The sequence below is a fragment of the Ipomoea nil genome, unplaced genomic scaffold, assembly GCF_001879475.1.
Source record: "Ipomoea nil cultivar Tokyo-kokei standard unplaced genomic scaffold, Asagao_1.1 scaffold0191, whole genome shotgun sequence".
Taxonomy (NCBI): Eukaryota; Viridiplantae; Streptophyta; class Magnoliopsida; order Solanales; family Convolvulaceae; genus Ipomoea; species Ipomoea nil.
Window position 1 is genome coordinate 2,105,838 of NW_017616619.1, and position 13,596 is coordinate 2,119,433.

The window sequence follows — 13,596 nt, forward strand, 5'->3', positions numbered from 1 at the left end:
CGTGTTTCCGTGCGCGTATGAGTGAATGAATCGACGCATTTTGCTATTTAAACCCACCATTCTGCTATTCTCAAATCTCTCACTTACAAACACATTTTGCATTTGTATTTTCCCTTTTAGGCAAATTTTCAATGGCCGCTGAACTTCATTCTCAAATTGTTGGCAACCAACTTAGGATAGATCTGCGGTGGAATTACATGAAGGTCCGGGTGGTTCGTGTTGTTAGGCTGCCAGAATCAAGAGGTTCTGAAAACATAAAGTCTATTGAGTGTGTGTTGCATGATTTCGAGGTATTTTTTTTATTTACCGTATTATAAATTTTAATTTTTTATATTTCTAAAATTTAGTGTTTATGCATTTTTTTTTAACAATTGCAGGGAACTGTTGTACACATGCACATCCCACAAGCGCATGTTCAAAGGTGCCTCAACAAATTTGAAGTAGGCAAAGCCTATTTAATGCATAGGTTTGACGTGGCGGATAACACCTATAGAAACAAAACTTCGCCTCTCAGGTATATGTTGGTTTTTTGCGATAGAACTCGCGTAGGACGGCTGAATGATGATGAGTTGCCAACGTATGTTTATGATGGAGAAGAATACAACTTCGACGAAGAGGTGACCTATTGCATACTTACAATTTTTTTTAATATAATTTTATTGATGTATTTACAGTTTCATAACTTTCACGATTTTATGGATCAACAGGTGCCGGAAGCCACAGTTGCAAATTTGCCTAATGAGGACAGAAATAACGAGGAGGCTGCATGAGGATGAATAACGATGAATGTGTGAACATTTTATGTTTTTCATGTTATTTTGTTAATCCGTATTAATGTACTCTAACAATTTTTATTTGAATGATATATTATGGTGATATATTATTTCATTATTGACGAATCTTCTTTTAAGAACACCCCATCGCACATTGTTATATTAATAGATGATGATAGATACTCATAATTAAGTAAGTGAGTGTACAATCTCATGCACATTAAGAATTTTAGATACACACTATAAAGTGTTAACATGAGCAAATTAATGAATAATAAAGTTTTCTAAAGTTGACTGGTCATTCAATACGTAAAAAAAAAAAATGCACATTATGTTACTGTATTGCGCATGTTAAGTTTTTTTTTATTTGCCATGGGCTATAGTTTAAGTAGATAACGAAATGCAAATTTTGTTGCAGTATTACGCATATTGAGCGTACGTATTGCGCATGTCAAGCTTTTTTCTTTATTTTTAATTTTCAAGAATTGGCTCTTTAAGAATTGTTTAATATAATTAATTCAACGGATGAGCCTATTGACGAAATGGTAAAAGTCTTTGATCAAATCAATTTTGTGCAGGATCGAACCCCCTAAAGGCTTAACTTTTTTATTATATTTTATTTGTTTTTGGTTTAACAAAATACAATAAACGCATGTTAAAGTGATATTTCGCGCTCTTAAATTGGTTTCCCCACGCACTCTAAACTTTTGGGTTCAAAAAATATCATTTTTCGATAAAAGTTAATTAAACGTATATTTGAACGCATATTGTATCTGTCCTCAGCGCATGTAATAGAGCAAAGCAAAGCACATTAAGTGTTTTATAACAATCCACGCAATATTCGAAGTAAATTTATGTCAGAATTTTATGGCATTGGTAGTTGGGGAGACGGATAACATTGAACGGTTATTCAATGCCTTAAAAAACGCCCCCATTAGCGCAACATTGAAATTTTCAAATCAGTTCATTGGACCAAGTTATTCGCCTATAAATTGGAAAGAACAACACACAATCGAGCATCAGTTTTCATTGAAATGGCCACCTCTCACGTCTCCCTACGTTCAGTAGAACCATCTCCTTTTATTCCTCATCTTGCATGCCCTCTTCACCCTCCTCGCCCTCCAGATTGTAGTGATTGTAAAGAAATACAAAGACAACACATTCTAAATCTGAGAGAAAACTCGTCGTCCTCAGCTGCAAGCTCGCCATGCTGCAACGAAACATCATTCAAGGCTGAGAGAGTTGAGGACATCCGACATCCCAAATAGCACCTACGGCTGCCAGGAATCTATCATACACAGCAAGCTTAGAGACCACGAGCCTACATGCATCCACACTCCTTGCTCATGTCCAAATCGAGGTTTTCAAGGCTTGTTGTAGGCTGGCAGCATGTCGGATGATGCCGGAACTAGAAGAAATGCCTTCAAAGCACTAGGAAAGATGCACTGAATGTTATTGGTGTTGTTTCAATGTGTATTTACATTTACAAATACTAATGTATTAGAGTGTAAATTATTATTTTTATTAATATAGAAACCAACTCTCATTGTGTTACAATATCACGCATTTTAAATTGATATGTCGCGCATGTTAAATTCAAAGCATGTATGTGTCATATTAAATGCAAATTATTTCATAATCAAACAAACGCACTTTAAGTTTTGCAATCGCGCATTCTAGGCTAATTTTCAACGCAATCTCTGAGTAATTACGTTTTTATACATAGACCAACGCACATTACGTTTACGTGTTACGCATATATAAGCCGCAGTGTAGTGCACCTTTATAGTGTAAATCAACGCATATTAAGAATTAAATAGAGGTATATTGCTTCCTTTTAAATTCTTGATTAGTAAGTAGGCAACATATATTTTGGTATACAAGGAATAAATGGGTGAGCCTACTGGCGAAATGGTAGAAGTCTTTGAATATATTGAATCCACCCAGGATTGAATCCCCCCCAAAAGACTTAAAATATTTTTGGCCGGTAATCAACGCATCTAAAGACTTTGGTGTTTACGACGGACCAAAGATTTTATAAATAAATCAACGCACATTACGTATACGCGTTACGCATATTAAAAACAAGTTCTCATGTCTGCCTCTGTTGTTGTTATTAATAACGTATTGTAATCAAAGTAACGGATGAGCCCACTGGTGAAATGGTGGGAGTCTTTGATTAACATGATTTCGCCCAGGATCGAACCCCTGTAAAGACTTGAAGTTTTTATTATATTTTTACTCCGTACTTGTTTTTTGTTTAATAAAATATAACACACGCATATTAGACTGATATTTCGCGCACTTTAATTGGTCTCCCGACGCCCATTAAACTTTTGTCTCTAAAAAATCATTTATTTCGATGCAAATTGATTAAATTTATATATTTCGCGCACTTTAACTGATATTTCAAGCATGTTGTTCTTGTAGGTCGTGCATGTAACAGATCAAAGCAAAGCATATTAAGTCTTTTATACCAACCCACGTAATATTCAAAGATATTTGATGTCAGAACTTTAAGGCATTTGTAGTTGGTTGGGGGAAACGGATAAGATTGAATGGTCATTCAATGTCTTAAAAAACGCACCCATTAAAGCAAATCTTGAAAAATCTAATGTGTCTGTAAATCACGCAACATTCAAATCTCAAATCAGTGCATGCGACCAAGTTATTCACCTATATATAAATTATTACAAGGAACAACACACAACCGAGCATCAGGTCATTGAAATGGCTATCTCTCACTTTTCCGCAAGTAGAGAAGAATCCTCTTCATTTATTCTTCATCTTCTCTGGCATTTTCATCTTCATCGCCCTCCAGCTTGCAGTGACTTTAACTAAATACAAAAACAACACATTCTAAACCTGAAGCGTCATTTGTCATTCTCAGCTTCGAGCTCATCATCTAGTTTCCAAACAACACCCAAAAGGCTTAGAGTTGAGCAATTGTGGGTGGCTGGTGATGTGTGGGATGCTGCCGGAACCAGAAGAAATGTCTTCAAAGTACTAGAAGAAATAAATATGTGCAATCGTTTATGTATGTATCATTTTGCCTGCAAATTATTTCATAATTCAACGAACGCACTTTAAGTTTTGCAGTCGCGCATATTATACTTATCTTTAACGCACATTATATTAACTAATAATTAAACGCATATTAGAGAAAGAAAGAGTTAAATATTGTCTTTGTACGCATATTAACCTTTAATGTCGCGCAAGTTAAATGTTAATCGACGCATTTGAAGACGTTGGCATTTACCACGGACCAAAGTTTCTATACATAAACCAACGCACATTCTGTTTCTGTATTACGCATATTAAGGTTTAATGTAGCGCACTTTAAAAGTGTAATCAACACATATTAAGAATTAACTTCACGCAGGTAAAGTAGCAATAACACTCATAATAACGGGCTTAAGTTGCGCATATTAGTGAATAAATTGACGCACTTCCGTTTAATAATACCCGGTCGAACATTTTCATACCAACAGTCGCATTCTGCTAGACCTAAAGTTGTCACATACGAACAGTTGCGTTCGTTTAAGAACTTGCTATTTAAATCCAAAATTATTCTCGACTCAAACCTGTCTCCTTCAAACATATTTTTGCTTTTCTACTCTACCTTGTAAAGAGAGTTTCAATGGTAGTCGAACCCCACACCGAAGTAGTTGGAAACCAAATCCGAATAGGACTGCGCTGGAATTCAATTAGGGTTCGAGTGCTATGAGTCGTTCGTTTGCCAAAAACCAAAGGTTCTGAAAGAATCCGATCTATAGAGTGTGTACTTCACGATGTAGAGGTATTATTTTGTTTAGTGTAATATAAATCTTACGGAGTAATATTTTATATTTATAAAATTTACTGTTGATGCATATGTTTTTTTGTGTTTTTTTTTTTTGTTTTTAAATAATTTCAGGGGACTTTTATTCATATGCACATTCCACAACCGTTTGCGGAATGGCGCGGCAACAGATTCGTGGAAGGAAAAGCTTATATACTCATTAGATTTGAGGTGGCCTATAGTACCTACAGAAACAAGACCTCTAGTCTCTGGTATATATGCTGATGTTCTGTGAGAGAACTGGTGCTATATTACTGAAAGACGATGCTGAGTTCCCAACATATGCTTATGACCAAGAAGATTATGATTTCGATCAAGAGGTGATCTACTGCATACTTACATTGTTTTTCCCTTTTTTTTATATAATTTTATTGATGTATTTACAGTTTAGTAACTTTTCACGATTTGATGGATGAACAGGTTCCTGACGCCCCTGTTGGAAACTTGGCTAATGAGGATGTAATCAATGAGGAGGCTGCGTAATAAGGATGAATATTGACGAAAATATCAAGATTTTTATGCGTATTATGTGATTACTTGTTGCAATTTTCGTCATACAATTTATGAATTAATAAAATTTATATATTATCATTTTATGTCTATTATGTGATCTATTATGTTATCATTAACGCATATTCTACTTGCTTTTTTTTAATAAAATATAATAAGCACATCTTAAAATGGTATTTCGCGCACTTTAATTGGTTTCGTGACGCACATTAAATTTTTGTATTTATTAATAAAATATAATAAACGCATCTTATAATGATATTTCGCGCACTTTAATTTGTTTCCCGACGCACATTAAACTGTTGGATTTATTAATAATATATAATAATCGCATATTAGATTGATATTTCGCGCACTTTAATTGGTTTCGCGACGCACATTAAACTTTTGGCTTTAAAAAATCATTTATTTTGATGCAAATTAATTAAATTTATATTTACACGCATGTTTATTTCATAATCAAATAAACGCACTTTAAGTTTTCTAGTCGCGCATATTAGAATTATCTTTAACGCATTATTTATTAACTAATAAATAAACGCATATTATAGAAAGAAAGTGTTAAATACTGCCTTTGTACGCATATTAAGCTTTAATTTTGCGCAAGTTAAATGGTAATCGACGCATGTAAAGACGTTTACCACGGACCAAAGTTTCTATACATAAACCAACGCATATTCTGTTTCTGTACTACGCACATTAAGGTTTAATAGCGCACTTTAAAAATGTAATCAACGCATATTAAGAATTAACTGCGCGCAGGTAAAGTAGTAATAACACGCACATTAAGCTATTAGCAGTGATTGTTAAACACAAATCAGTCATAAAAACAAAAACTAGTAATAGCTGGACATTAAATTCAAGTATCTCAACTGTAAAAAGCCTTCTGAAATGAGTTAACTAAGTAGTTGTGTTTCATATTTGCTATGCATTTTCGTTCTCGACTTTAAAGGCGTTGAAAAAATAGTCTGCTATGCCTTTTTCTTACCCTTTTGCTTGTCCTTATTTTTAGGGTTAAGTGGGCAAGTCCTGGTGTCATGGTGATCTCCTCTAACACCACAAAAATTGCAATTCCTGCCCTCTTGTTTTTCCATTGCCAACTCCTTGCTGCTTTTGATACGCTTGCCGTTGCCCTTGTTCTTTGCATGTTTCGGTGGAAGTATGTTGATCTCTGAAATTTCTGTTGATCCACAATATGATTCTATAACAGTCCTCCTGCTGTGCTCAGGGGACAATTTCTCCTTTCCTGACAGTAGCAGTTGTTTCTGTTCATCAATCACTTGGGAAAATGCAGTCAATTGCTCCATGTTTAATCCTGCCAGATCTATACAACAGTGTATATCAGACCACACTTTGTTCAGCAACATCTTCTTTTCATCCTTTGGTCCATTCTGATCGTAAATCACACCATCTATTTCAAACGTAGCTTTTAAAGATGCATCCTTAGTCCACCGATTAACCACGTACTTCAGAGGGATCCTTTCAAGGTCTCTAAAGACCACAAATATGTGTCGACACAACAGTCCAACCATCTCAAACATCTTGCAACTGCATTTGGCCTCATGGTCATTTACATTGTGCACCACAGTAAATCTTTTGTTCTTTCCATCCATAATATCATAGTGCAACATTCCACCGTCTTCTCTAACACTCAACACCATACATTTGAAACAGGAGGCACATATTTCTTCCTGAACTTGATAGAAAACAGTAATGGTGTAGACGATTGAAGCGTGCTTTTCAATTCCCAGAGGCGTCTTCATATCCGGATTGTAGCCTTCGTTGTCACTGTTGAGCTTTGCGTTTGTGTTACGTTGTGATCTAAGAGCACTGTCAAAGTTCATCATGAATTCAACTAGGCTTGATTGGGGACCAGTAAAACGGCTGTACGTGTAGTTCTCACTTTCGGAACGAGAAGTTGTCCTGAGTAGTCCTCCCATAAAGACATCTCTAAAATACGCTGGGATCTAATGCTTTCTAGCCTCAAACATAGTTTTAAACCAGCTGTGTTCGACTAAGTTGTACTTTACCATGAGCTCTCTCCACTGCTTCTCAAAATCAGGAGGTTCCAAAGATGACGTCCAAACGATGGAGTTCAGTTTGTTCCTGAATTCCTCATCCTTGTTCAGCGTAGGACCAACCTTTTCCCCAACTTTACACATGATGTGCCACATGCAATAACGATGCCTGGCTTGCTTGAAAACTGTTGGAATCGCCACTTTCATAGCTGGATCTTGATTGGTGACAATGATTCTTGGTTCCATACCCATTGCCTTTTTAAATTTTTCAAAGAGCCAAACATAAGACTCAATGTCTTCTTTCAACAGTAGTCCAGCACCGAATGTTATACATTTTTTATGGTTATCAACTCCGGTGAATGGTGTAAAAACCAGATCGTACCTACAGGACAAAAAGCGTCATCACAGTATGCAGGTGTCAAACTACCGCACTTAGAGAATTAGAGTAACGCACATTAAGTTTTAAAATAGCATGCATATGTAATTGAGGTTTAATTCTGGAAATTCCGCATTAATATGCGAGACAGAAGCGTTTAAGATGTGTGGTATAAAACAACAATGTGTGTTTATTTGTATTTCAAATCTTTTTCAATAAAACAGTGAACGTGTGTAAATCTTAACATGTCTCAACAGATCAGGCAATGCTAAATGTGTATTAATTAATGAAACGCACGCAAGAATGTGAATAGAATAGTATATACCTGTTTGTTGAGTATGTGGCATCAAAAGAGACAACATCTCCAAATGCAGCAAAATTCTTTTTTGACATTGGATCTGCCCAAAACAGTCTGCTCATCTGCTCATCTTCATCAACCTCGTAGTCAAAAGCAAATGCAAGGCACATCTCTTGTTTCTTAATAAGATTGTGCACCAGTATTTGTGCATCAGCTCCCAATATGTATGCTCTGAGATCCCTTCTGACATTTTTAAAGTCCACTACAGTTGCTCCAACTTCAGAGTAATCCCCCACAATATGACTGTATAAACCATGAGATTTTGATGCTCCGATATTTGCTTTAGCGCAGTCAAGTATAAACTTCTGGTGAACACTGGAGATGTTTCTATTTCCCTTTAGAAACTGCCTTGCCAGAACCGAAGACATGTTGTGATTATGTTTTTCAATAAAAGTGGTAACTTGGTACCCAGCTGCTCCAATGTACTTAAACATAATCCTAGCTCTGCAACCAGTTCTGTTTGAAACCCTTCGCCGCTTTGGACGGGAAGGACCTTCTCCTGCATCTGCACTTGACTGCGAGGGACAATGTTGAGCTCCTGTATTCTTAAATCCTTCTCTGTTGCAAACGATTTGCTTTTGAATTTTTGTCCCGTCACGTGCTGTAACGACGGAACTAGACCTCGTGTCAAACCCGACTTTGGCAGCATAATGTTTGTAGAATTCAATACCAGCATCCAATGTTTTAAAAATCATGTCTACTGCTGGTTTGATTTCATCTTCACAGTGAGGAGTCCAATACTGTGTCATTCCAGGAGATATGGTCAATGTATGACCATTGCTGCTGCTGCTGGGACTCAAACTGGGGTTGTTGGTAGATTGAATGTCAATTGGAACTGTAACATATAAGCATGAAGTTATGATCGTGTTGTTGCAAGCCTCTACGTGCGTAATGTGAACACTTAATATGCGTTAAGTTAATCAGATCATTATCAATATGGAAGATTTATAAAATACTAGAGTATGTGCGGCAAGTGAGAAATTAACGTGCTTCAGGGTATAGTTAATGTGCGCATGTGTAGCAGTTAACATGCGTGAGTGTTTGTTAAAATATTTTGTCATTACTTAACGTGCGTCAGAGATTCCAGTAACATAACATGCGTTTGGAGAGGAATTAATGTGCGTGTGATCAACGTATAACATGTGTGAAGCAAACAGTAATATGTGCATTTTTAAAAATTATCATGTGGCAACCTAATCATCTACGTGCGTAAGGTTCTAGGCTCGGATTAATTAAAGTAGCTCAGTAATTCGGTGGTTAAGTTGCATGCTTAATTGCGTGTAATTAATACAAGAATGATGCCAATACAAATGCAGATAAAATTAATTGCAGAAAAGCGACAGAATTTGGGTAATACCTCGATCGAATTCTTCCATTGTTCTTCGGTTGACGTTTTTGATGGGTTTAGGGTTTATTTTGACGAATATGATATTGAACGACGAAGAGAATAGATCTTATTGCCAATTCCGTAGAGATCGTAAATTCGTCTGAGATTAGGAAATATAGAAGATTAGGAATCAATGGTGAATTTTGAAAACGCTCGAAGAAGAAGAAGAACATATATATTTTTTTTAATATAATCAAAAGGACAAAAATGCCATTAATGAGCAATTCGCGCTTAATTTTTGCAATTAATCTGATTCGTTCGATCAAGAGCTACATGGGACTCAGATTTGATGAGAATTCAAGATTCAAATTCAATAGAGAAAGATAGGATTACAAGAGTGTATATCTGAAACTACCTCTAACTGATCCTATCTACCAGGTTATTAACAGAAGACTAATCTTAACCACATATAAACAACTATAGGTTAAAACATAAATATAATAATAACACTAATATTATTCACACACCCCCTCAAGCGGACGGTGGCAAGGACACAACGTTCAGCTTGTCTCGAAGAGTAATAAACCTGGGCCCTGCAAGAGGCTTCGTCATGATGTCTGTAAGCTGATCTTTCGTTGATACAAAATTAACCACAAAATCACCACTGGCTACCTTGTCTCGAACAAAATGGTAGTCTATCTCAACATGTTTTGTCCTGGCGTGAAACACTGGATTAGCACAAAGATATGTCGCGCCCAGATTGTCACACCACAAAGTCGAGGACTGCCCAAAATGTAGCCCTAACTCCCGAAGAAGGGAAACAACCCACATGACCTCAGCTGCCACATCGGCTAAGGCCTTATACTCTGCTTCGGTCGAGGAGCGCGCTACTGTCCGCTGTTTCCGAGAAAGCCACGACACAAGGTTTGTCCCTAAAAAGACTGCATATCCACTGGTGCTCTTCCGATCGATGGGACACCCGGCCCAGTCGGAGTCCGAATATGCATGAATAGAAGTAGTCGGTGAGGGAGTCAGACGCAAGCCATAGTCTAACGTGCCTTTGACATACCGTAAGACGCGCTTAACCATGCCCCAGTGATCTACTGTCGAAGTGTGCATAAACTGACATAACCGGTTTATGGCATATGATAAATCCGGCCGAGTGATAGTAAGATACTGTAAGGCCCCAACAATCCTTCGATACTGCTTTGGATTATCAAAAGGTTCATCTGACGGAGTAACCGGCTGAGTAGTCGAAGCAGGAGTGGATAAGGGTTTACAATCAACCATGCCGGCCCTGTTCAAAATATCTTTCATGTAACGCCTTTGAGATAAAATAACGCCCGCTGAGGTGTCAACTGTTTCAATCCCCAAGAAGAAGCTGGGTTTCCCGAGATCGCGGATTTTGAAAGTAGTCGCAAGACGGCACAACAGAGTATTAATAAGCATAGCACTGCTCCCTAGCATAATGATATCATCCACGTACACCAATAAAAACACCTGACATCCATCCAAGCTGTAGTAGAATAGGGATACATCCGTCTTCGAGGCGCTAAAACCGGTAGTAAGAAGAAAGTCATGCAGGCGTTTAAACCACGCGCGGGGTGCTTTCTTGAGCCCGTAGAGAGACCTCTGTAGGTGGCATACGTGATCCGGATGAACCGGGTCTTCATATCCCGGAGGCTGCTTCATATACACGGTCTCAGCTAGATGCCCATTTAGAAAGGCATTGTGCACATCCAACTGCCGTAGCGTCCACTTGTTGGATATGGCCAAAGAAAGAAGAAGACGAACAGTTGTCGGTATAACAACTGGGCTGAACGTGTCGAAAAAATCTTCTCCGGCTACTTGATTATAACCCTTGGCCACAAGCCGTGCTTTATACCGTTCGATAGACCCATCAGCATTCCGTTTGGTGCGGAATACCCATTTGCACCCAATAATATTCATCGTGGGTTTAGGCGGGACTAGACTCCAGGTATTATTGTGCAATAGGGCGTTAAATTCTTGATCCATAGCATCCCGCCACTGTGGATGACCCACAGCTTGGGAATAGCAAGTCGGATCAGCTGTAACGGCTGTGAGGACCTGAAACTCTTCATCAGTACCTCGGGTATGACCACGTAGACGCATGATATGAGCTCGTTCTTGTGGTTGAGCCCGACCCCGACCTCGTCCCCGACCCCGCCCCCGAGTAGGTGGGATAGCGGGCTCAATTGCCAAAGGTGGCTCTTCTTGAGCTATAGGACTCGGGTCAGAGTCTTGTGATATGCCGGGTTGCACTGTAGTCTGAATATGAGCGGGCACAACGGGTCCAGATGCCCACGGTACAGGGTGTACCTGAGCCACACGAGGAGCTATACCTGTAACAAAAGGAAAAATGGTATCATCAAACCGCACATGGCGGCAGACATAAATTTTTCCACTGGTTAGGTCCATGCATCTGTAACCTCGGAAGGATAGAGGGTACCCCAGGAAGACACAAGGTGTGGACCGAAACTCTATCTTATGCTGATTGTAAGGCCTAAGATAGACACAAACAGCCGAAGACACGTAGAAACTGATAGGGTGGTATTTTGTGATGTAGGCGGGAATAAGGACTGTCAAATTTTAGGACAGGAGTGGGTAGGTAATTAATGAGACATGTTGCTGTCTCAAAGGCAAAATCCCAATATTGTTGAGGGACTGATCCTTGAGCTAAAAGAGATAAGCCCGTTTCGACAATATGTCTGTTGCGGCGCTCAACTCTTCCGTTTTGCTCGTGTGTGTATGCACATGACTGGCGGTGATTGATCCCGAGGGTTTGAAAAGTGGTGTGTAATTTTCGGTACTCACCCCCTAGATCGGATTGTATGGACTTGATAGAGCGCGAGAATTGTCGCTCTACCAAAACACGAAAAACATCAAAAGCTTTATAGATGTCTGATTTTACCCTTAATGGATAAAACCAGCAATAGCGTGAAAAATCATCTACAAAGAGAAGAAAATAACGGAAGCCACTAGACGAGATAACTGGTGTAGGCCCCCAGATATCCGTGTACAGTAAGTCAAATACATTATTGCTAGTAGTATTGAGTCTATCTAATGGAAAACGACAAGACTTGTCGAGATGGCAAGCTGTACATGACCCGAAACTAACACTATTTTGCGTAACTGAACAATGTTGCAGAATTTTATTCTGGACCAATTTGTGAGGGTGACCAAGCCTGCGATGCCATATCGTGGGTGTTGCCCGGGAACTGACGAACGCGAAATGACTTCGGGAAATTGGCAACTTGTAAAGACCTCCAGAAGTCGGGCCTTTAAGAAGCACCGCCTTGGTTTTGGAATCCTTCACAACGAAACAACTGCCATGAAATTCAAAAAACACAGAATTGTCTTTAGCAAATTTTTGAACAGATAAAAGGGGGACAGTTAATTCGGGGACATGTAACACATTAGACAGAAACAGGTGTTTTGACACAGAGGGGATCGATGCATGGCCAACCCGCGAAATTTCTAAGCCTGTACCATTTCCCACTCTCAACGTGTCCGGACCGGTATATTCCTCCGATGACGTTAACATTCCAGCTTCCGGAGTCGCGTGAGTCGTGGCCCCAGTGTCAGGGTACCACGCCTCGGCCGACGGTACAGTAGTGACCGGAGTTTCGCCCGACACGGCGACATGTGCCTGCGCAGGTGGTTGTGTTGTATACCGTTTGTAACAGTATACCGCGGTGTGTCCCTGTGCCTTACAAATTTGTCACCGGGGACCACCACCACGTTGATTGCGGCCGCCACCCCGCTGATTCCGACCGCCACGCCCACCGCGCCAGTTACTCTGCTTGCCTCCGTCGGAGTTGCCGTGACCGCCGGTGTGGCGTCCTCCGTTTCCACTGCCTCGACCGGCGTAGAAGGCCGAGTGCGACCCGGTTGCAGCACCATCCGCGAAATCATCAGCAAGGATGAAGTCAGCAGCTTGGAGATGATCCGCAAGGTGCGGAAGGGAAACCGGAGCGTGAGCCGTCAACGACGCCGCATATGCCCTGTACTCCAGACGCAAGCCCCGTATCACATACAGATTTTGCTCGGCCATGGACAGCGGCTGGCTGGCTTGTGCAAGCGCTTCCACCAATAGCTCTGCTTTGCCGAGGTAATCACCGGGCGTGGACGCCCCTTGCCGGAGCGCCTGGAACTGCCCAAGCAGACTCAAACACCGCGCCTGCGTGTTAAAACCGAGGGTGGTGCAAATAGACCTCCATACGTCGGCGGCAGTGTCACGGCCAACCGCGAGGTGAAGAACCTCGTCCGACATCGACGATATGAGAAGGCTCAATATCGATTGGTCCTGAAGAACCCAGGCCTTGTGCGCCGGGTTGGGGGTCGTTGGAGCAGTGGTGGTGCCGGTTCCCGA

The 13,596-nt window shown here is 39.9% G+C and overlaps 1 protein-coding gene across 1 annotated transcript; it reads right to left on the minus strand.

Annotated features, from left to right (window-relative positions):
* Positions 1-6,095: 6,095 nt before the first annotated feature.
* On the minus strand, positions 6,096-7,064 carry LOC109188129 (protein FAR1-RELATED SEQUENCE 5-like). The gene has a single exon (XM_019338670.1). The coding sequence runs from the start codon at positions 7,062-7,064 to the stop codon at positions 6,096-6,098; it is 969 nt and encodes a 322-aa protein (XP_019194215.1).
* Between the last annotated feature and the right edge of the window lie 6,532 nt (positions 7,065-13,596).